Below are 24,470 nucleotides of genomic sequence, written 5' to 3'. Positions count from 1 at the left end.
AAATGCTGCGGGCGGCCATTTTAGGCCATTTCCCGGCTTCCAGCGGCCATTTTGGCCGCCGAACAGCTGATCGGCGGGGGTCGTTTTGCGAAGATCGGTAAGCGAAACGCTTACCGGTCTTCGCAAAGCGAATTTTTCCCTATGGGAAAAACGTTGTGCGATCGCATTAGCGATCCGAAAAAACGGATCGCTATGCGATTTAATCGTTATACGGTGCGCTCGTTAAGCGAGGCACCACTGTATTTTATTTCTATATCTTTTCAAACTAAGGTCCTGAGCATCTTTCCAGCACTAGGCAATTTCATTCTGTACTGCCAATCTGATCAATTTTCATTTCTTCCAGTAAATAATGAGAATAATAATGTTTCGTTTGGAACTATTTTTTGATTTGTTATTTTTTTCTAGCCAATTAATTACTTCATACCAGAATACTTCTACTTTTTGGCAAACTAACCACATATGTTCTATAACGTTCCTTTATGACGACACTTTCTCCACCACAATTCTGGGCTGTTAGTGACAAGATTTCAGAGATCACTCATTCAAAGGGTCATCGTAAGTCAGAAATGACTTGATGGCATATAACAACTAAAAAACATACTTAAAAGTAGGTGAAAGAGGGAAGGGGCAGCAAATGGAACATTCTAAATCAGCAGTCCCCAACCTTTTTGAGGCCGTGGACCGGTTGGGGGGAGCGAGTGCCGTGCGCAGGGGTGGGAGCATGCGTGCTCACCACGCAAGCGCAACACACCCACCATGGGCGTGACACACCCACTACACATGTGGGCAGGGGCGGAGATCCGTATCCATGGCCCAGTTCCAGCAAGCCCACGGACCAGCACCGAGCCGTGAACCAGGGCTTGATGACCCCTGTTCTAAATGATTCTAGAATTACCAAATAGCCTTATATGTTACACCATGTATATAACAAAAAGCATTATAAATGGTAAAAAAACATACACTTTTCTATTTTAATCTAAATGTACATATTGTTAGTTTTACCATAATGTTTGTGTATCATACCCTGGTAATTCATTCCTTTAATGGAGCACTATCATCTAGTCTGCACTTGATGGGTTACCAAATTTTTGTTGTTGTCCATTTCAAATACTCAGTTCTTAAAATATCCTGACAATTTTAGAGGTTTACTAGCATGGGATTCCCAATCATTCAATTTATTTTCCTATAAATTTTCCCAAGAAACTACAAACCTTTTTATAAGTCCATCATGAAAGAATAAAATCGCTTTATTCCCCTCCCTCTGCAACAGATGTTACTAATGCTGGAGTCTTACTGCAAATTTTTATATTGTCATACACCAGCATAAGAGTTTGCAAATTTTTCTTTTAGATGAACTTGCTGGGAGATTTCCAATCCACTATATAGAATTTATTATTCAGAGTTATTGCTCATAATATTTCCTTTGTTCTCATCCAGATTTACCAGATGAGAAAAAAGTTTAACTGAACAAGACAGTGACATTGTTTCCATAAACTCCCATGGCTTTATATTCTTGACTATTTTTTCTCAAATGAACATACTTGTGTAATTGTGTTTCTTTATGCTTTTCCAAACAAAAAAGAAAGACTTTAACTGAATCTACTGGAACCAGTACAGGATTCTGCAACAATTGGTGTATTATTTTCTGAAGAACACTTTTTTTAAAATAATATAGTAATCGTTACATACCGTGAGATGATGAAGCAGCTGCCCAGTATAGGAATTCCACACTTTGAGCAGGTGATTGTTTACAGCAGTTACCACCAATTTATCATTTTGACTCCAGGCTATCATAGTTACTTTGGGCTTCATAAACTTGTCTTCTTCTGAACAGGAATCACTATCACAATTCAAAAGAACCATGTTAATACTTCAAAGCATCATTTAAAATGTTAATTTGTACAAAAAATGAAAATAAGAACTAAAAGTTCATTAACTCATTGGTCAAAAACAAATGAACCCTAGAGCTATCCTTACAGAGATATTAAAAAAATGACCAAAGTGAGCATTTCAAGACTACTGAAAGACTGTAAGAGCTCTTTATAGAATATTCAATGAAACATGTTTCTACTAGTGGCTAAACATGAGTCATTACTATTTTCTAGTGACAAAAATTTTAACGCTCCTATACAACTATGCACAAACTTTAATAAAGGGATCTTTCATTTGACCTTAGTACTGAGAAGATTATTCTAGAACAGAAAGGTACCTTCCGAACAACCTACTGGCATATGTAAATAAATTAACAAATAGGATACATTACACCTACCCTGGTAATTTGTCAGCCATGTCTAACAAAATGCTCTTCCACTCAGCTTGCTGAAATCGCCAGATTCGGGCTGTTCCATCTCTGCTACCACTTATGAACCTTGGTATAAGTTTAAAAGACACCATGTGACATACAAAAGCAAACATTATGTTTCATAAACACTGCATACACAAAAACTGGTATGACTGAATCACAGCATCCTCCAAAGATTGGTCAGCTATATTCAAGAACATTTCCTACCGTGTTTCCCCGAAAATAAGACAGGGTCTTACTGTATACAGTGGAACCTCTATTTACAAACTTAATCCGTCCCAGAAAATGTTCATTAGTTGAAACGTTTTTAAGTAGAAGCAACATTTCCCACAGGAATGCACTGCAAACCATTTAATCCATTTTCGTTCTTATCTAGAGGCGCCGTTCGCAAGTAGAAACATTGGTTTCCATAGGAACTAATGCAAAGCCGGTTAATCCGTCCTCTACCACTAGGGGGAGAATTTTTCTTCTTTTGACCAAAGATGAACTTAGGTAAAAAAAAAAAGGGGGGGGCAGGAAAGGAGGGAGGGAGAGGGAACACCTTCTAAACAGAACACCTTTAAAAACAAGCAGCTTTTAAAGAAAGCCAAGCCAAGCCAAGCACCTTTTAGCTTAAAAGAGAGCAGGAAAGGAGGGAGGGGGGACGGAGGGAAGGAACAATGGGGAAAAGAGGAAAGAAAGAAGGTCATCACTGGGGCACATGGACCCCTCAGACAAAGGTTTTGTATTGTTAAGCACAAAAAGAGAGAAGAGAGAGAGAAAGAAGACAAGGGGGGGGAGAGCCTTCAGTCTACAGTAGACTCCATTTTAAAACTCCATTTTAAACTCAATTTTAAAGCCAGCCTGCCTCCATCAACAAGCACCACAGTTTTCTGATTTTGAAAGAGACCTTGGAGCCACATTTTAAACACACATTTTAAAACAAAAGACAAGTCACAGTACATAAACCCTAGAAGCCACAGAATCCAGCAAGCATAATTCCAGCACAGAACACCTCATCACAAAAAGAGAGTCTAAACCATTTTGCAGCCTGCCTGCATCAACAGCTAGCAACCATTATTACAGCAAACAGATCCCCAAAGAAAAAAAAGACTTTGGAGTCACATTTTAAACCCACACACTTTAAAATAACAGAGAGGTCACAGCACACAAACCCTAGAAGCCACAGAATGCAAAAAATTAATATTACAGTCTACTTTTCACATTTTAAATCCACATTGCAAGACCCATCAGGGCACAGAAACATAACCCCCTCACCTAGCCCTACCCCCCCACCAAGCTGCCAAAAACCCTGGACAGTACAATAAACACTGTACAGTGTATGTACTCACCCAGAAAACGCCGTCTCTGTTTTTAAAAAAAGTCAAAAAGCCAAAAATAAAAAGCCAAAAAAAGTCCGTACAGTATAGTACCAGGCAGTCTGAAGACTCGTCTAACCACTTGGACGAGCGATGTTGCAGACAAACAGCCTCTTCGCTGGCCAATGGTCAACTGAAAGTTCAAATTTCACGCTTTCCCCGCCCCCCCCCCGTGGTTTTTTTGTTCATATCTTGAAGCTCCGTTCGCAAATAGAAGCAATATTTTGCGAATGGAACTGTTCGTAAGTTGGATCGTTCGTAAGCACAGGTTCCACTGTATTAATTTTTGCTCCAAAAAACACATTAGGGCTTATTTTCAGGGGATGCTTTGTTTTTTTCATGTACAATCTATGTTTATTCAAATACAGTAATATCATCTTCTTCTGATTGCTGCACAATGGTGGAGGACAGATTTTCACTTAACTAGGGTTTATTTTGGGGGTAGGCCTTATATTACGAGCATCCTAAAAAATCATAGTAGGGCTTATTTTCAGGTAAGGTCTTGTTTTCAGAGAAACAGGGTATAGGCATGAAGGAGAATCAGTTTTGTGGTATAAAATCCAGAAGCCTGAATACTAGTGAGGACCCCACATTCCAGACTAGAGATCCACAACCAATGTTTCAATACAAGAAAATATACTCAATTACACTTCCTCTCCTATTAAATTACAGATATTCTTCCTGATCCACATAATTTCTCCTTTCCATTTCATGAGATTGGAAGTGGTACTCTCACATATCAGAGGAGGATCTCTCTTCAACATATGGAATGTGCAACTCACATCTATGTTGTCCAGTCATAAAAAGACCCTGTTCGTCTGATTTTAACCCCCAATTCAACAACAGTAGAATCCCATCAGTGGGGGCTCTGCTTGCATTTAATTATAAATGGAGAAATGGTTCATACATAATTGCAGAGGATGGATTGAAGCAAAGGTGGTTTCCATCTTTGCTGTTTTTGATATATAAACTAGGGATTAACTCTCCCTTTCTCAATTCTTCTCCTAGCAATACCCTATTCTAACATCTCTGATGAGGCTTCAACCTAATTCTGCATATACAGCATATTGTTCATTTGATCAAATACTGAAACATTCTATGCTTCCTTTTAAAGGTGATGTGTATTTCCTTGATGAATGTACATACTAAATGTACGTGCATAACTATTTGGATTTCTTGGAGCACTTCTTTGTATTACATGTATTTCATCACAGCTGCTAATGAGTAAAGAATAAAGCAGCACCCTCTGCCAATAACTGGAAATACATCTTGCATGCCAAAATTGAAGCTATGCTTCTCTTTATTCCCAAAATAGTTGTCTTACAATGCAAATGGTAAGAAAAAAAAATACTGGATTTTTACTGGGAGTTAAAGGCATATACTAACCAAGCAAAAGGCAGCCATAAGGCTGTTTAAAATCTTGAAATATAAGCTTTCCCAGAAAATGATACTATAACATCTTGGGCCTTGTTGTGATGGAATAGAGGAACCTTCAAACTGGTGAATATTAACGGAATTTAGAAACGATTCAGGTGGTTGTAAGATTTTTTTTTTACTAAGCAAAGGAGTAGAATAAAAATACCGCTTAATATACAGTAAGTGTCGATTATAAGCCAACTGGTAAGTGAATTCTGTGCAGTATTGGTCTAAATTGCTTTGCTCTGTATTATATAAGTAGCTTTATATCTAGCTACAGCATCCCATGATACTGCTCTTCATCTAGCTTTACAAAAACATACCTGTTATCATTATTAGAAAACTGAATGCTATCAACTTTATCCTACAAGAGAAAAAAAACCTGTTAAAACAGAACTCAAACAATGCCTGTTAAATGCTTAAATCAGTTTAATTTCACCTTAGGCAGAAAAAGATAATTCTTCTAAAGATGTGGAAAAAATTCACAATAGTAAACACCATTCCCAAACTGACTGTTCTCTAGATATTGAGAAATACAGTGGCGCCTCACAAAACGATTTTAATTTGTTCCGCGAAAATCGTAGTCTTGTGAAAAAATCGTCTTCAGATGTTCCCTATGCATCGGTCTCAAAAAAAAGTCTTTCGAAGCATCAGTCTTAAAAAAAAAAGTCTTGCGAAGCATCGGTCTAAAAAAGTCTTGCGAAGCATCGGTCTCAAAAAAGTCTTGCGAAGAACAGTCACAGAAAAAACCGTCTTGCGAGGCACCATAGTGATTGCAAAAACCAATCGTCTTGCGGGTTTTTCGTCCTGCAAGGCAATCGTCTAGCGAGGCACCACTGTATGTACATAGGAGCTTAGCTTACTCAAACTAGATGTGCTTTTTTTGCTAATTTCTTATTTCTAACAACAGCCAACAAGATGGAAAAGTCAACTGTCAGAGTATGAGGCCAATAATCTCCTTTGACTTTGTTCCCCAACACCTGGTTCTCTGAGCCCACACACTTGATACAGCCATCATTACTCGAAGACACCAACAGACTGATCTGCATACATTTATCCAAACCTCTTTAAAACCATTTAAATCAGCAGCTGTTGCAATCTTCTGAACTACTCTTTTGCCTGTCCAAAGTTTTTCTACCAATCAGTTTCACAGGTTCAGTGTATGACTGAATATTGTAACAGGGGAACAAAAATGCCCTCTGATATTTCTGCACAATTCATAATTTTACAAGTCTCCATAATGTCTTAAGTGTTTTTTCTACTAAATTGTAAAAGCATAAAGAATAGTCTTTATTATGTGTTCTTTATAAAATAGAACTCCAAAAAATATACGTAAGAAGCTGCAATATTGGTAAAATAGTATAATATAATTTAAGGAACATAAATTTAGTGCTTCAGAAAGACAGAACACTGACAACTTTTGGAGATAGTTCTTACAGCTCTAGAATTTACATTTGCTTTTAATGAGCTATTTAAAATCACTTTTGCAGAAAAACTATCCTGGAAGTATTTCATGGACACAGGCAGATCAGAACTCTTAAGTTAAAATAATTATTAACATTATTAGAAGTACATCTGTTCTTATCACACTGAATTTAGTAAAAGGTCTATTGAATGTTCTCATGTTCTCCACTGAATGTTCTCCACTGTAATTCAACTGCACTTCAATAACAAAGAAATGGAAGAAAGGCAGTAGGATGGTCTTCATAATAATATGCTAGAGGCCTTTGTTCTTTTCTGTCAGATTCTGAAACAACATTTAATCCATGATAAAATCTTGTTCTAATTAACCAAGCTAATTGCTTCTAAGTTTAACATATTACTCACAGCATGGTTTTCCAGTTCTGCGATTTTTTCTGGTGTTTCAGAACCAAAATAATACATTCTGATAACATGGTCAGTACTGCCAGTTGCTAAGAACATCCCACCTGAAAATTTGAATAATACTTTAGAATGCTGACCATTAACAAGACATAAAATATGGATTTCATGCAAAATGCCACAATTTGTTGACCTGTTCCTGCCACTCCACTTTTTCTCCTTTAATTTTGCCAACAGCCTTAGTTTTATTTATACCCATAAAGGACTGTATCCACACTTAAAAGCAGGTCCAGTAAAATAAATGGGGCAATTTGCATGTAGCAAACTCGCATAATTTCAGTGGATCTACTTTAAGAATAACAAAGTCTTGATCGTTCCTGGTCTCTCTACAAAGTATGCTACCATGTCTATAAAAAGCTGGAGTTAATTAGAACTAAAGCTGAAGACTAGTTCGCAAAATCATGCTAAGATTTGAACCCTGCTCTTCTACATAAAAATCATACTACCGTATTTGCTGGCATACAAGAAGACTTTTTGGGCCCAAAAAACATGCCTCCAAGTGGGGGGGTCGTCTTGTACGCCGGGTGCACTGAATGACGCAGGGCCGCGCTGGCCGGGGAGGAAGGCAGACAGGCAGGCAGTCGGTCTGGATGGAGGGAAGCACAGCCTGACATGCCTGAGCGGCCAGAGCCCGCCGCTCTGCGCTGCTGAGCCAGCCGCGTGCTCGCTCGCCCGCCCGTTTTCCTTTTCCTCTTCCTCCTCCTCCTGCCACCGCCCACTCAGCCTCTTCCACTCTTCCTTGCCCTCTTGCTGTCATGCCTGAGCCGCCGCCGGCGGGCCGCCCCGCACCACTGAGCCAGCTGCGTGCTCGCTTGCCCACCACCCGCCCGTTTTCCTTTTCCTCTTCCTCCTGTTGCCGCCCACTCAGCCTCTTCCTCGCCTTCTTGCTGCCATGCCTGAGCCGCCGCCGGGCTGCCCGCCACCCCCGCCACTGAGCCAGCCGTGCGCTCACCCGCCCGCTGGCCGCCCGTTTCCCCTCTTCCTCCTCCTCCTGTTGGGGGGGTCATCTTATACGGCCGGTTGCCTTGTGCGGCGGCAAATACGGTACTTATCAATCAGGCCATACGGATGACAACAAATATAAACTATGCTTTTGAAATTAAATATTTATATTCCACACTTAAGAAACTGTTACTTATCTGGGTTTATAGAATCCATTACTTTGCAATACTCAGATGCAATAACTAACGGTTCAACGAAATTTTTTGATGGTACACAGGAAACCACACTTAAGGCAACTTTCTTAGATCCCTAATATGTTTTGCCCAACATCCTATGCTAACATGTAGCATAGCTTTATTGTTAATAAAATATCACATTACAGTGTATTCCAAAATAAAAATACAGTGAAATTAGTGCAACACTGAACAGTTCTGCTCAGATAATTCTCTGCCTACTCAGAAATAATAATTTAAAAATTCTAAGGTTTTAAAGATACTGTGTATCTTTACAGTCATACAGAAATGGGGATGTTTATTTCAATTAATCCGTACATCTTTTATATTTAGCAGTAATACATTGGATCAATTCAGTTAATCCATTTCCTTGAGTTTCATACTAGTGTGGAAATCTGAAACATGTTTCAGGTTTACATATTCCCTCCTCTTGTACACACACTCCTCTTCCCCAATGACCCATCAAGCTTGCTTTACACTCAAATTTGAGTTAAACATACTTTGGGTACCAGTAAAGTTCCATATTAGCTTTGGGTACAGTATCAAAGCACATAAAATCTCTTGGACATGATAAAGCATCAAAACCCGCTGCATATTCAGACTGATAACTGCAGAAAGCATCAGAATAGAACAAACGCAATAGATCTACATAGAAAAGTTACAGTTTCTTTAAGCAAAAATCTTAAAGCTGGATGCCTGTAAATAGACTACAGGACACTTATAATCATCTGACTACAACAGAAGTTTGTGAATAAGTTTCTAACAGTACCCAAACAAGATCAAAGGGGAGCATGCAAATATGCTTTGTCAAAAGCAAAACAGAAATTCTCTGAGTTCCACAACTAAGAAAGAACATGCCAATTCAGTGCTGCATACACTTACCAACACTAAATGATGAGCAAAGCATTTGAACTCCAGGTCTAGGTTTTTCCGTGAATTTCAGTGGTCGGTTACTATAGAGATAAAGTAGCAATACATCACCATCACAATAAATCCCATAAAGCTCTTTAACATTTTATAAAAAATAAAATTCCTACTTTTCATGTATTCATGCATTTAACAAAACAAACAAACCGCACTGATATTTTTCTTTCACTATATTTTGCAACAATAAAATTCTCAATACACAAAATATTTTAAAGCTTCTATTTTGTGTTCTGTGTTGTAAAAAAACTGTGAACACATTGTCATGAAGATAAAGGAACATGGAGAAAGAGGACTACATACTTGAACTTCATAGAAGTGATATCCCATTGCCAGAAACAAACTGTTCCATCTACGCCTGTTGAAACCATATACCGTGTAGAGTCTTTGACCAATGGGCTGAACTGCAAGTTAAAATGAAACAGTTGCTAATATGTATTTTAAAAAAGAGTCACTAAGAGGTATCTGAATTCTACCTATTGTTTAAACATCTGTAAAGCTTTTAACCAGGTTAATTTTGCATACTTCATTAAAACATTTAAAAAGAAATAACTTCTATCTAACTAGCTTTAAATGATTGCCTGAAGTGAGTCTCCACTTAAACATGCTAGAAACACAGAATTAAATGTATTTTCACTTTACACACACACACACACACACACACACACACACACACACACACACACACACACAATTAGTATTTTATTCATTAGTAATTATAGACTTGGACAGCATCATGAAAGCTACCAACATGAATTTGAACAAACTCCGGGAGGCAGTGGAAGACAGGAGGGCTTGGTGTGCTCTGGTCCATGGGATCACACACAACTTAATGATTAAACAACAACAAATTATACACTAAGAAGTTATGACCCAGCATAATCCTTCATGCATCACAAAGAAAAAAATATCAATGTTTAAAAAATCATTTTGCAACAAAATAGCAACCATATCTGACACACATTCTAACACTGACACTCAAGTAATTGTGAACTTACTTGCAAAGATGTAATAGAACCTGTGTGTCCTTGTAGAACAGCAAGAGGAGCACATGTTCTGAGACACCAAACCCTGATAATTTTATCACAGCTGCCAGCAGCAATCATTGTGTTTTCATAATTCACAGCCATATCTGAAATCTCTGCTGAATGGCCTCTCAATGTAGCAAGTAACCGACCATTGTGTGTAGACCAAATCTTTACCAAGCAATCATCAGATCCCTGAATTTTAAAAAAAATATTTTTATTATCTACTATGACTTTGAGTTAAGTCAAGTCTCGACAGCAGTTAAAAACTGGTAAGAATAACAGTACTAAGAATCACAAATACTTAAATACTATCAGTGCAAATGAGGAACTAACAAGCAGCAGCATTATCAACTGTAATTTAATTTTAATATTAATATTAATCTGTTTACATGAAGCAAAAGTATGAAAAAGAGAATGAACACACTGGGCAAAGTTCTGTTGCATAAAGTTATGCCAGTGTAAACAAGATTCAGCACCAGAAATAATTTAAACTAATTGAAACCTTCCCATTCCCTTTTTAAGGTTCTGAGACTCCATATTGCCTGGGGAAGGCTTTGGAAGTTTTCAGACCGGGGGGTCAGGAGGTTTAATATTCAAAAACAGGGTGGATAAAAATCTATTTTTTTTAAAAAAAACAAGTTAATTTAAATCACAATTTAAATTTTAAAAGGTTTTTAAAAATTAAACCAATAAAAAAGTCTGCTTTTTTAAAAATCATAATTTAAATCAAATCTACGCTGGTCAAAATTCCCTGCAGGATTGCTGCTGCCATGATCAGAACTTGGACCACTTGCAACGATCTAGTGGCATTTTTTAAACTACTGAAGACGCCTCCATTCCATCCCAAAGCTCCCCCACAGCAAAAACAAGTCCTAGAGAACCTCTGAACCTGAAAGGGAGGGAATTGGTAGCTTTCACTTTGTCTAAATTTATTACTTCCAGTGCTATATCCAATTTATGTGACATAACTTTATACTAACAGGATTTTGTTCAATGGCTTGTCTGATAAGTAAACCATGCATCCACAAATATTTGTTTAGCAGTCTGATTACTGTGTTTCCTAAAAGCTGTCATCATCACTTCTCCCCTTTGTTCCCTCTTAACTCACAAACTTTGAATTCTTTCTCTGGAATAAACCAGGCCAGGGAACCTGCCCAATGCCAAACAATATACCGCATTTTTTGCTCCATAAGATGTACTTTTCCCTTTTAAAAAAGTGAGGTGAAAAGTCTGTGCGTCTTATGAAGAAAATACATTGCATTTGGTTCCCTCTAGTGGTCAGTCTGATAATTACACCTTATTTACAACGCTGATCTGGAAGGAAACTGCCTCAAGCTTGCTGAGATTAGGCAAAATGGTGGTGGATTAACAGACACCTCCCCCCAGTACTGTACTCATTAATAGCACTGATACTACAGGGCATCCATATCAGCCCTGTATTACCAGCGCTGCTTACTGGACAGCCAGATCACGTAAATAACCATAAATAACATAATACAGAGGAATTCCTGGCTGGATTGCTGACTGGTGACATTAAGGGGCACATGAGGCATTGTTGGTGAAAAGTAGGATTTGTTTCAGTTGCTCACTGAGTGAAGGGCTTTTAGTTCTTTTGAGATTTGTCATACTATTCAAAGCAACCCACTCTAATGGTATCTAAAAAACTGATTTTTTTGATACTTTACACTGATGTATCGCACCTTGGGGTGTCTACTTTACTCCCCTAATGGTGAACATAATTCAAAATGTATTATATAAAGTAATAGACCTCCTCAGGTGGGAACACTCTGCCTATAGAGATACCATACAACTTTATTGCACTATTTAGTTCAGAATATTTTTTTCCTGTTTTCCTCCTCTAAAAATTAGCTGTGTCTTATGCTACCGAAAAATACGGTAACAAACTAACCAGTAAGCAAAGTTAATCAGTTTCTTTAGCATCCAACCAGCACACACCACCATGCTAGTTCATTCACAATATTGTGCAACCTTATGTTGCGTGGATAAAAAAAACGATTTCCATCAGATCATAATTCATTACGTTTAACAACAGCAAGACTGACAAATTATAAATACTGCAATATAAAGAAAACATAACTGGCATTAGACTGCTGATCACTGACATTCTTAAATGTGCTTCGTTACTGAACATTCTCCTATTTCCTATTTACATTAAACCTCTTTCCTTCTTAGAAAATGAAAAGCATAAAAACAAAACCTCTAAAACACCCAAAGCATTTTCCCACAAAAGCAAAATACCAGCTTAAAACACAATTCATAATTATTAAAACTCCAAAGGACTGACATCAAAATTAGCACTAATTACTGCACACAAAAAGCTGATACTCAAGAAACTAAATCTTCTCAATCTAAGAAAAATATGTATTAGCAGAGATGGATTCTGCTCCAAAATATTTGAGAGATCTAAGTGTTCAGCCATGATGTATACCAAACTTCAGCATCTCAAACCAGAATCAATTTTCCTTTTCAGATTTTCTACCTTGTTTTCCCGAAAATAAGACCTAACATGAAAATAAGCCCTTGTATGATTTTTCAAGATGCTCGTAATATAACCCCTACCCCCAAAATAAGCCGAGTTAAGTGAAACCCCGCCCACCACCATCATGCAGCATTGTGCAGCAACCAGAAGAAAATGACATGACTGCATTTGAATAATTGTAGATTGTTGTACATGAAAAAAATTAAAACATCCTCTGAAAATAAGCCCTAAAGCATTTTCTGGAGCAAAAATTAATATAAGACCCTGTCTTATTTTCGGGGAAACACGGTAGGTGCCCAAAGTTCTATCAGCAGCCTTTTCATAAATTACTACAGTGGTGCCTTGCACAACGATGTTAATTGGTTCCAAAAAATTCATCGCTGTGTGAAACCATCGTTCTGCGAAACACCATTTCCCATAGGAATGCACTGAAAACCGGTTAATCCGTTCCAATTGGAACGGATTGCCGTCCTTAAGCGAAAATTGCCATAGGAAACATCGTTGAGTGAAACCCGGTTCCCCAATTGAAATGCATTGAAGCTGACTCAATGCATTTCAATGGCTTTGCAAAGTCCTTTTTCGCTCCTGTAAAAGTGTCTTACAATGTTTGGAACCTGTTTTAAATGCTTACAATCGTTAGCCCACCTCCTGAACCCTATGCAAACTTAATTTGGTGTTGTTCTGAGTCGTCGTTAATTTTTGGTGATTTTTTGTTTTTTCTCTCATTGAACTCTATTGAACTGTCCATCCAATGCATTTCAATGAGAGAAAAAACAAAAAATCAACAAAAAATTAACGACGACTCAGAACAACACCAAATTAAGTTTGCATAGGGTTCAGGAGGTGGGCTAACGATTGCAAGCATTTAAAACAGGTTTCAAACAGTTTAAGACACTTTTACAGGAGCGAAAAATGGACATCGTTAAGTGAAATTCCCCCATAGAGAACATCGTTAAACAATGGGGGAAATTCCTCAAAGAAACCCATCGCTGTGTGAATTCATCATTGTATGAAGCAATCATTGTGCGAGGCACCACTGTACTTTGGTATTCCATTGATAACAGGCTGTTTGTGCCTGGCAAAACTTCACTGAACATTATATTAATGTATTCCATGTTTTGTGATGAAATCAGCCCAATGTGGTTAAGTCACTGAACTACTGTGGTATGGACGCATCAGAAATATCATTTAGAGCAGAATCTTAACATGTCCAATTCCTGAATCTTTATGGTGAATTTTATACTTGGATGCGCCATACTTGGCTGCCTTACTATACCCAGTAAAACTTCAGCACACACAATTTTAATAGTAATACTCACAGTGAATATCCGATGACCAGTCCTATCAAACACGACACAGTATACTGCAGAAAGATGACCAAGAATACGTCTGTGCATCTTTATATGCTGATACATGTTGCCTGGGAATGAAGAACTGGATCCTGTACATCCGGTCAATTGTTTTGCGTAATTCAGTTCCACTAGAATTGAAGTTAAGAACATGTAATAAGTACTTTGGGTTTTGGGGGGTTTTCTAAATAGGAATAGTGCTCTGCATCAGATCAGACTTCCTTCTCCACCCACGTTCAATACTGTCTACTATTATATAAAGGAATGTTTCAGAAAGAGGCATAACTCATTTCCATCACTTACTATCTGGCCCTTTTTAGTAAGTAGCTCAAGAGTGAATCTGGAATCTTCTGCTTGTGTCACTTTTGTGTTATCACTGAGCTGTGATGCAACAATTAAACATCCTCTTTAAATAGAAGCCCAGACAAAGTAACTAATGCTTAATTTTTTAGTTGTGCAAGGTCAATTCTGAAAGTTAAGAATCTATCTTCTCCATTTCTAAATGGCAGGACACCAATTTAGGATGGTTAAGGTATTTTTACTAGCAACTGCAGCATCATTAAAAACATGCAAAGCTTGCAGCAATAAAGGAACGGGACTGCAATAGAATGCACATGCTTATCCATAGTTTCAAGCAAATCCCAGGATGCTCTGTCATTATTTTCAGAAAATCATTGTTTCAGGGGCTTAGACTTCTTCAAGATGGATATGGTGTACCACTGCATTCTCACATCCACATGAAGCAAACAGGAAAAAAAATCCCTCTAAAGCAGGGGTCTCCAACCAGGACCGCGGAGACAGATCTCCCACCCCTCCCACACAAGTGTCCCTCTCTCCTGTGAGCACAACCCGTCCCTCCACACATGCACGTGAGCGCACCTCGCCTCTCCATGAGCACGCCCCACCCATCCATGCATGCGAGCATGCCCCCACCATGCAAGCGCACACCACCCTGCCCAACTGGTCCGTGGTTCAGAAAAGGTTGGGGACCACTGCTCTAAAGTGAACCTATCTGGTTTTCCAACAGGAGAGAACTATACATCAAGAGAGCAAGAGATGGGCAGTACTGGTTTTAAACAATTTACTAGTGTAGGATCTGAGTTTTGGATAAGGAATAACTGGGGAGAGAAGAGAAATGTTGATGGAAATATACAAAATGTAGCTTGCTATAAGAGTCCTTTATTTCAACTTAAAAGATTTTAAAGCAAAATTTGTCACGCTATATGCAATATACAAATAATGTCACTATTACAAATATGTAGTAAAGAATGTATTTTCAATTCTTATGTTACAAGTGTTTGCCTCGTATTCTAAGTTTATGTACACCATAGACTCTGGCAGAACAGATAATATGAAGTTAACTAATCAAAAGTGGGAAACCAGTGAGAATACAATATATTAACAATGCAAAGATACACTCACCAAGACTTGGCAACTTGTCACAGTTAGCAGGCATTTCAGGGGGTCTTCCTCTATGAAGGGCTGCAATGACTGAGCCTTTTGAAACAGTGTTTCTGCAATCTGCGAAGTTCACATTGTACACAACATTATTTATAGTGTCATATAACAACATTCCTGGGGGGGGAAATATCTTTTGCACACAAAGATAGACACATAAATACTAACTTTAAATTGAGTTCTAAATAATTGAATTTAATTATTTGAAAGAACAGGATGGATAATTTAAATATGTGTAACACAACCTCTTGAAATTCAGATCAATAACTACCCGTAAAATATACAAAAAAATTAAAGGGCAATTAATTAATTGGGGGAGTCTTTTTAAGGTCAAGTATTTTAGCTATGGCACAATACATCAAAGATTATTGGTGTCAACGGTTTTTTATTTCGATTAGCAGTTTTTCATAAAAAGTGAATCCTAGATGCTGACTGCAGCAGATTTTATTCTGCTGATCAATAGAAGAATCACTCACTGTACCCATCTGGGTGATGCTCTATGTTCCTGTTTTTATTCTTTTGAATTGTAAAAGCTCTACTCATTGTCAAAGCATAAGTGCTTCCTCTTCATTACATGAACATAAACAGCTCTGTCAAGTAACACTATCAGCCCCTTATTTTTAACAATCTCCGATGCTTTAGTTTTCTAAGGAAGCAAAGATACAAGTATAAATAAGGTGCAATGAGTTCTGCACTTGATATTTCTGGAGCAGAAAGGGGACTGGGACAAGAAATAAATTATGCAATGCAAGGGAAGATCAAAACAAACAGAAACCAGAAAGATGAATATTCTACTAGATAATGCAAATAATCTGTTTAGTTGAAAGCTCATATTTTATTAACTAAATTAACTTAACAGTATGCATATTCTTTTACTTCCTGAAATAGAAATTAAGACATTGACATTTTCTCATGGGTCTTACAAATTATCAATTTAAACGAATCCACCCTGACTCAAAACACACCTAAATCATGAATGAAATAAACTGACAACAGATTCTATTCTATGCATTCCCCAAGTAATAGATTTGTTAATATATAATGCTGAATACAGGACTGATGAACACAAAATGCTATTTAAGGAACTGGAAACAAGCTACAGGATTATCCTGTTACCAGCCTTCATTTCATGGAATGTCTTCAAGTGCTGCATAAGAAAACACTCTAGAGATTAGGTTAGCTATTGTTTATGGTAGTGGTGGCCCTATCCAAACCAAGATTATGGAAAGGAATGAATTCTATATTGAAGGTAAGTATGAACAAATATTAGCTTGCTCTTTCACAACAGTTAAACTGTTATCCCAGCTCTTAAGAGGGACTCAGTAATAACCAAGAATACTTCACGTTATCAAGTCCACAGTCAAGCATATATAACTCTCTATTTGGTATTCTTCTTTTTTCAAACACAGAAAATCACTATTTTAACCACTGTTTTATTTATGGGAAGAAAGGAGGTATTTGTAAATAGAATTCAAGGTATATTGTACATAAAACATATAGAATATGTGCACTGTCATGTCAGAATTTAGAACTTCTAGGATATGAACCTCAGATTATACTGAAATCCAGGGTATCTATAATTGAGCAACTGAACTCCAATAGCAATAATAATTAGAGTAGACCCAGTGAATCAATGGAACTTACATAGCTGTTGACAAACAATCCCCACTGTTTCGATGGAGAGTCAGCTGCTCCAGTGGCAATCTACTACAGTGGTGCCTCAATTTACGACCATTTACGACCTCAATTTACGACCTCCTCTGACGCACTCAATCTAACCGTTGGGGCAAAAGAGCTACAAAGAAGCAGCCTCTTCGCCTACCAACGGTTAGCAAATTTGAATTCCCCACCTTTTTTCCGGTCGCAACTCGAAGCTCTGATTGCAAGTCAAAGCAAAATTTTGCAGCCGGAGCTGGTCGCAACTCGAAATGGCCATGTGTCGGGACGTTTGTAAGTCGAGACACCACTATACTAGATTTCAGCCAGTACATTCAAAAGTGATGTGCGCTAACAGCATATATTAAACTGGCCACAAATTCAGGCACCCTAGTGTGTGAAGCTGAGATATGTATGTTCACTAGAGCTTGGAAAATGTATTTCAAACTACAACTCCCAGAGACCTCCCACTGTTGGGAAATTCCCCACTTTGGGGAATGGTAGTCCAAAAGTTTTTCCAAGTTCTGACTTTCATGTATGCACAACTTAATTTAATTAGAAATCAACACACAAAGTCACATAAAAGTTCAGAACAGACCTTTTGCTGTGCGCAGCAAGGACTGTTTCCCTGCTCCTAGCAAGGAGTTCACTCTCGGAATGCTAGGTGGAATTTCCTTATCCAGTATAGGGCCAATCCGCTTGCAAATTTGCAACAAGTGATCTGGAGCCACATGTTTGTTAGATAAGACCTAATACATGAACAAGAGGAGAAATAAATAAAAAATAATTAATAAATTATAGTAATTATATAGCCTAAATATTTTTAAATTGTTTATTAATTGTACAAGCTGTGATCCCTAGATCAGGGATTTAAAATTTACCACATAATATTTTAATCATTTAAAGAAGCAACTCTAATTTGCTTCAAGACAAAAGCAGCCCTCTAAGAAACAACTGGAATTCATCTCACTGTTACTTAAGATTGTTTCATAAAATCCTGGAAAGGTACTTAAACTAAATTTGTTCTCATTAGGTTAAAAAGTAACTTTTCCAAATGTAAAACTACATTTTACCATCAGTGCTATTAAATTCCCCAATTTTAAACACTTAATCACTGCAGCTGTTAAAAAATTGTTTCATGCTACCCTGATGTAAATTGGTACATTCTCTAAGGCTACAATCCTAAACCTACTTACAGTGGAGTAAGACTGACTAATAATGTGACACCCCATTAAACTTGTAGAGTATTTCACTGTCAGTTACTTCCTCGCTGGCAACTGAATGTAAATACTGTTTCATCTTGGAAAAGGCCCATCTGAAAGATGCATGATACTGCTTCCATCGCTCAAGTTAGAAAGTAACAGCAACTGTCAAAGGTAGCTGTATCATGCTTCTCAAATATTTTTGAGTTAAATTAACAGATTGATAATAATACATTCAAAAATCCAAAACGAGAAAACAAAACTCAGTTTTGGCCAATTCTGAAATTTCAAAAGTATTTCCAGCAATTTTTGTGCAAAGTTTTTTTAAAAAAATGCTAATACTACTGTATCTATACTATCCATTATCTTAAATCTAACCACTACATACATTATGGGCTTTACTTCTCCCACCTTCAAACATGTTTTCACATTACCACAATTACTTATTTGCACAACAATCCCACAATTTTTTATCAGAAGTAAACCCTATGAGGTTTAGTAATATTTACTTCTAAGTATGCATAAGAGTACTGATCTAAGCATTTTTATCTGAAAAGTCCAGAAAATTCAATGACTAGCATCTTCACACTTTAAAGTCTATTATCGTGTTATATTTGGTCTGTAGAAGAATTCTGTAGGACTTGGAAGCTCACCTGTTTTGGGTATTTTCATGATCTAATAAAAAATAATATCCATCTTTTTTCTGGATTGTATACTTTCTAACTTCTCAAAAGAAAATACAGTAGTGCCTCGCATTACGTTAATTCGTTCCAGCGAAATCGCTGTAGAACGAAAACATCATAATGCAAAAATAAAAAACCAATTGAAATGCATTGAAACCTCTTCAATGCATTTGAATGGGCTGGAAACTCACCATCCAGCAAAGACCCTCCACAGGGCGGCCATTTTTGGTGCCTGTCTTGCAAGGAATCCGTCTCAGAAAACAGCAGGGAGCCATTTTATTTACCCAGCGGCTATTTTGAAACCGCGGATCAGCTGTCCGAAAATCTTCATTTTGTGAAGAATCGGTTCCCGAAGCAGGGAACCAATCATCGCAAAGCGAAAAACCCCTATTCAGACCATCGCTTTGCGACTGCAAAAAGATTGTCGTAATGTGGTTTCATCGTTATGCAGGGCAATCATAAAGCGAGGCACCACTGTAACAAATCAAATGTCAAATCCATTCAAAAGGGCTACTCCAGACTTAATTAAAATTATTATCCTAGATGCAATGACTTGGAAGTAAATTGCACTGTACTGTGTGCACCTACATCTCAATAATCAAACATAAGACTGGACTATAAATGAAGGTTGATTACAATCGGTATTCCTTTTTTTAAAAAGACATACAGTGGTGCCTCACTTAACGACGTTAATCCGTTACGGAAAAAACATCGCTAAGTGATTTCATCGTTCAGCGATTTTTAAAAGCCCATAGAAACACATTAAAACGTGTTTAATGCGTTCCTATGGGCTTCAAAACTAACCTTTAGTGAAGATCCTCCATAGGGGTGGCCATTTTCTGTGCCTCTTAAGGGAGGCAAAACAGCCCGTGACCATTTTGAAACCGCCTATCAGCTGTTCAAGAAAAGTTCCCAGACCCTTTTTAAACTTTGCATTGCAAAAGTGAGAAGGAGCAATGTTCTCATCTGCTCTCCTTGTCGAGGGAGCTATTTCTTCTTCTCTCTCTTTTTTTCTCTCCTGCCTGCCTGAGCCCACCACTGCTTTCCTCCACCGAGTGTGTGGTGTGTGTGTTTGCGCGCACGTGTGTGTGTGTGTGTGTGTGTGTGTGTGTGTGTGTGAGAGAGAGAGAGAGAGAGTGCACCCTTCCCTTCCCCTCGCCCCAACGGAGCCCAAGGCCAGACGGCCGGAATTGGCCGCCAAGGGCTCTGAGCTCCGCCCGCTTGAGTCTGGCTTGGGAGAGAGTGAGAAGAGAAGGGAAAAAAAGAGGGAAGGCAGGGGAGATGAGGAGAGCGGGGCCGCGCTCCCTGCGCTGCCTAGTCTGGAGTGGGAGCCTGGCAGCGGCGGAGCACCAGCAGCAGGAACAGGAGCAGCCACGACCGGAGCCTGCTTGTCTGATGACGAGTCAGCCCTGGAGCCCTCTCTGCTCCGTGGGTCCATGTTCCCCTTCCCCTCGCCCCAACGGAGCCCAAGGCTGGACGGCCAGGATTGGCTGTCAAGGGCCCTGAGCTCCGCCCGCTTGAAAGAGCCCCTTGAAAGAGAGCAAGACAGCGAGAAGGAAGGGAAGGGGGAAAAAAAGAGGGAAGGCAGGGGAGGCAAGGAGAGCGGGGCTGCGCTCCCTGCGCTGCCTAGTCTGGAGTGGGAGCCTGGCAGCGGCGGAGCAGCCCTCTCTGCTCCTTTAAGGCAAGGCAGGTGGGGGGGCTCGCAAGAGGCACCCCTCACGAGGAGGGGGGGAGGACAGACTCCGGGCTAGAAGGCGAAAGGGGGAAGCCGGCAGAGGAGAGAGAGGCCGGTGGTGGTGGTGGGGGACTCCCAGTGGAGGCTGGGCTTCCACGGGATCCCTTGGCCGGGATGAGAGGCTCCCCCTTAGCTCCCCGCCGGGTGGATCCTCCCACCTCCTCCCAGACATACAAGGGTCGCTTTGCCATGATCGCAAAGCGATTTATCCCCATAGAGGCCATCGCTAACCGATCGCTCTGGCGATGGCCCAAACCCCATCGTTAAGCGATTTCTTCGTTAAACGGAGCGATCGGTAAGCGAGGCACCACTGTACTTGTACTACAATTTACAATGAACAGTATACTGTGGCAGAGATCCATCTTCACAGTGAACCTGATGTTATGAGAAGATTGCCACTAATTATAGTTCCTTTTTTGATTTTGGGTTGCGTGCAACTTCATACTACTGCACACAAGTTGTATGACACCCACACTCCCAAAGAATTATTTAATTAGAGACAAACTGCCATTGCAGTGTGTATTATATCAATTCATCATTAACAGTATATAGTATGAAAAAAGTAGGTGAGAAACAATGAAGAACAAAATAAACAGATATAAGGGTCGAATCTTGCAGTGCTCTTTTCTTCTGCCACAAGCTTCAAAGTGCACAAGAGGAAGTAAGGAAAGGCCCTAATCACCTGTTTAGAACGAAATGTTCCTAAACATATGCTGAATTTTCAGCACAATGGATTTGATTTGATTTAAATTAGAACTTTATTTTTAAAAATCCGATTAATGAAAAATCGCACCAAAATTTTAAAAAAATGTAGTTAAATTTGATTTTTTGTATAAAGCTTACTGCCTAGTGATTTAAATCAAACCCACTCTGATCTTCTAATTAATTAGCTAAAGCTTATTATTTAAAAATAAATAAATAAATAAATTTATTCAATGTAAATTTATAGTTCCCAAATTACTGGTTTCCAAACTGATTTGGTGCTTTGAGGCAGGAGCAAGAGACCAACATTTTCATAATAAAAATATATTTTTGTCATTTTTTTACTCTTCAGTGTTTTTTGTTGCCACTTTTCATATACAAGAAAAACCATGTCTTTCCAGTTTTGATTTTTTTTACTAAGATTATAAATCATGTTGTACACAAAGGCTTTATAAAGGTTGCCACATCCCTAAAACTATGCAAGCAGGGGGGGAAGCACTGGCGACATACTCCCAACTCCTCCTCCACTGTGTAGTGACAACATCCGCTGTTTACTGAGTCCCATTTACAGCTGCTGGCACAAGAATAAACACTTTCCATCAAAAAGCACAGCCCTTAACAAAGAACAGATAAAGGGGGGGGGGGGGAACAAGTGCGATTGTCTTAACAAATTAACATCTATGGCTTCTAAGCAAACCAATTCTTTCTTAAGTCTCACCAAGTCTTCGTACGTTCTGCAATGCTCTTTTCCCTTCCAATCCAATCTTTTAGGAAGTAACTAAAATTGAAAGAAATAAAACAAATAAGAAAAAAAGAGAGACTAATGAGAAAAAGAGAAGAGAAAGGGACAAAAAAAAAATAAAACAATTACAAATACTTGCACAGGAAGGGTGGGATCCCCGTCCTTAAAAGTCACAGAGCAAAATAAAATACAAGGAAGACTGGCTAAAATTGAGTGGCATAAAAACCCGAAAGTTCGTTTTTAAAAAAAAGTAGAAAGTGTTACACAGACCTGGTGCTGTTCCAGTTCTTGCACCAGCACCTGTGAAAGAGGAAAAGGAAAAAGCAGATATTGGGTGCGGGAGGTTTTAAACTGCTGACCCAAATGAGGGGGGGGGGCGCTACGAAGCCCTTCCCCGTTTGGGGCTGGGGAGGGAGGGCGCTGATTCAGAAAGACTCACCTCGGCTGCTCTCCTGCAAGGCCCAGTGGTCAAGAACCGAGCTATAAGGAAGTACAGTTCTAGGAGGGAGAGAAGGGGGAGAGGGAAAGAGAGAGAGAGAGAGAAATATGAATCTACAGCTGGGCTATGTTGGGGATGGTGGGAGGGGTGGGGGATCCCCGTAGGTGACTGTAATTCATAATCAGCAACACCAGTAAGATGGCGGCAGCGCAGCCACAGGGAGCTCCCGACTGCTGGTCTCCCCGTTGTCTGCCTGTCTTGTCTCTCTTCCTCAGCGGCACTCGCTCGTTGTGTATTACCTGATTCAATGAGCGGCAGAGAAACGGTGCCGGCGCTCAAGGTAGAACGAGAGGCTGGCGAGAGCTCGGCCATTTCCGCAGCGGCCGCCGTTGCCAAAACAAGATTAGTACTCGGGGCTCTCTCTAGCGCGTCGGCCCAGGCCGGGCTCGACATAATCCTGTCAGCGCTTGGCTGGGCTTCCCCTCCCCCTTCCGTCTCTGGGTTGTGTATATATAAGGAGAGCGAGGGAGGTAACGTGGACGGGCGGGGAGTGCGCGCACGTCGCGGTCGCCCCTCCTCTCCTCCGTGCGCGCGCACCCCCTTAATCTTTTTCCAAGCCCGCCGCTGCCATTACAGCCTCGGGACTTCACACGCCTGTTACGTCGTTGTCGCGCTGAGAAAGGGCGGGGAAGGGAGGTTGGGCTGACGGGAATGGGAATGAAAAAATACAGTAGTTGTTCTTACGTATCGAGTCAAAGCGGGGGAAGGCGCTCGGAATTGTTGAGCAAGACGCGAGGCTGTCTCACGGGTTATTCGAGTCTTTTTTTCCCTTTCTTTTTGCCCAAACTCGTCCTCAAGGACAGCCAGTTTGCTTTCATGAGGACGATGGCAGGGTGCTGTGAGGCAAAAACCGTGAAGAAAGAGCACCAAGGGAGAGGCCGCCATTTTTAATCGTCGTCGCAGGAGATGTGAAGCGGGAGGGCATTAAGCCCTTTTGTATTTCCTTCCCCATTCTCTTTGCCTCTCTTTTCGAAAACAAGGGAGCGTTGTGTGTAGCCCCTTAAAAGACTAAAAATATGGCTTGCGCTTTATTGGCTTCTCCCCACCTTTCGTTTGATGGTACAGTCCTTGTGCCGTGAACGAGGAGCTGGAGAGAACTAAGCAGCGCACATTTCGCTGCACAGTATTTACTTACAAGTCGCATTTTGTTCACTGAGCTTACTTCAAAGTGGGTGTGTATAGGATTGCCTGTCAAGGAGAGGTACAGAACTAAGCTTCCTCCCAAAGAGACAGCTGTCTGTTTCCTTTTTATTACTGAGCAGATTCAGTAATCACAACCAAAGTGTGGGTCACTGGGGCTGAAGACTAAACATGAATGGATGATGATCCGGTGCTGTATATGGCTAGCTTGCTGTTCGGTTACTATTAAAATAAACCCACTATGTTTAGTGCACGGATTATTTCTAAGGAAACCTGCTTTTATATTTTGGGCTGTGGTAGAGTCAAGTTTTATAAAGGAAAGTGGAAATTTGGTGGTGTTTAGACTCACTCTGAATCTGATCACCTTGGATTTACTCCCCCCCACTAAAATTTAGAGAGTTGTTGTTAGAGCATTATTTAAACATTTATTTCCTGCCTGATTGGGGCCGTTCACCTATAATAATTTAAATTATAAAAAAAATTAAAAGTGGGACATTGTTATATTCTATATGAGTATTATTAAAGACGGACAACATCTTTCAGTCAATTCCATGAGATATATGTTCTCAAACTTTAGGCATAGCAGCATAAAGAATGCAGCTGTACCTGAATTGTTTAAATACCTGTATGCTTTGAAAACAAAATGATAGGTACGCCTGTTAAATTGCTTCTTTATTTTTTCCAACAATATATCGTGATCCAAAATACATTTTGGGAGTT

General features: G+C 39.4%; 1 protein-coding gene across 7 annotated transcripts in view; it reads right to left on the bottom strand.

Annotated features, from left to right (window-relative positions):
- Positions 1-23,094, bottom strand: part of BRWD1 (bromodomain and WD repeat domain containing 1) — an 86,594-nt gene extending 63,500 nt beyond the window's left edge. For 5 of the 7 annotated variants that reach the window (XR_012085125.2, XM_020789380.3, XM_020789382.3 and 2 more), the window contains exons 1-14: positions 22,850-23,094; positions 22,551-22,609; positions 22,382-22,411; positions 22,088-22,147; positions 17,646-17,796; positions 15,356-15,454; positions 13,904-14,064; positions 10,055-10,276; positions 9,360-9,460; positions 9,015-9,085; positions 6,904-7,004; positions 5,400-5,440; positions 2,270-2,368; positions 1,690-1,840 (exon numbers count right to left, since the gene is read on the bottom strand). Coding sequence is in view for 5 of the 7 variants with exons in the window: in XM_020789380.3 (XP_020645039.3) it covers positions 1,690-1,840; positions 2,270-2,368; positions 5,400-5,440; positions 6,904-7,004; positions 9,015-9,085; positions 9,360-9,460; positions 10,055-10,276; positions 13,904-14,064; positions 15,356-15,454; positions 17,646-17,796; positions 22,088-22,147; positions 22,382-22,411; positions 22,551-22,609; positions 22,850-23,003 (1,500 nt within the window). In the remaining 2 variants the exon portion in view is untranslated. Of the gene's footprint in view, positions 1-1,689; positions 1,841-2,269; positions 2,369-5,399; positions 5,441-6,752; positions 6,824-6,903; positions 7,005-9,014; positions 9,086-9,359; positions 9,461-10,054; positions 10,277-13,903; positions 14,065-15,355; positions 15,455-17,645; positions 17,797-22,087; positions 22,148-22,381; positions 22,412-22,550; positions 22,610-22,849 lie in introns of those variants that run through there. The other 2 variants (XR_012085126.2, XM_020789383.3) reach the window with 2 other exon arrangements.
- Positions 23,095-24,470: the final 1,376 nt, after the last annotated feature.

The sequence above is a fragment of the Pogona vitticeps genome, chromosome 3 (genome assembly GCF_051106095.1).
Source record: "Pogona vitticeps strain Pit_001003342236 chromosome 3, PviZW2.1, whole genome shotgun sequence".
Taxonomy (NCBI): domain Eukaryota; kingdom Metazoa; phylum Chordata; class Lepidosauria; order Squamata; family Agamidae; genus Pogona; species Pogona vitticeps.
This window is presented reverse-complemented; position numbering and strand designations above follow the sequence as displayed.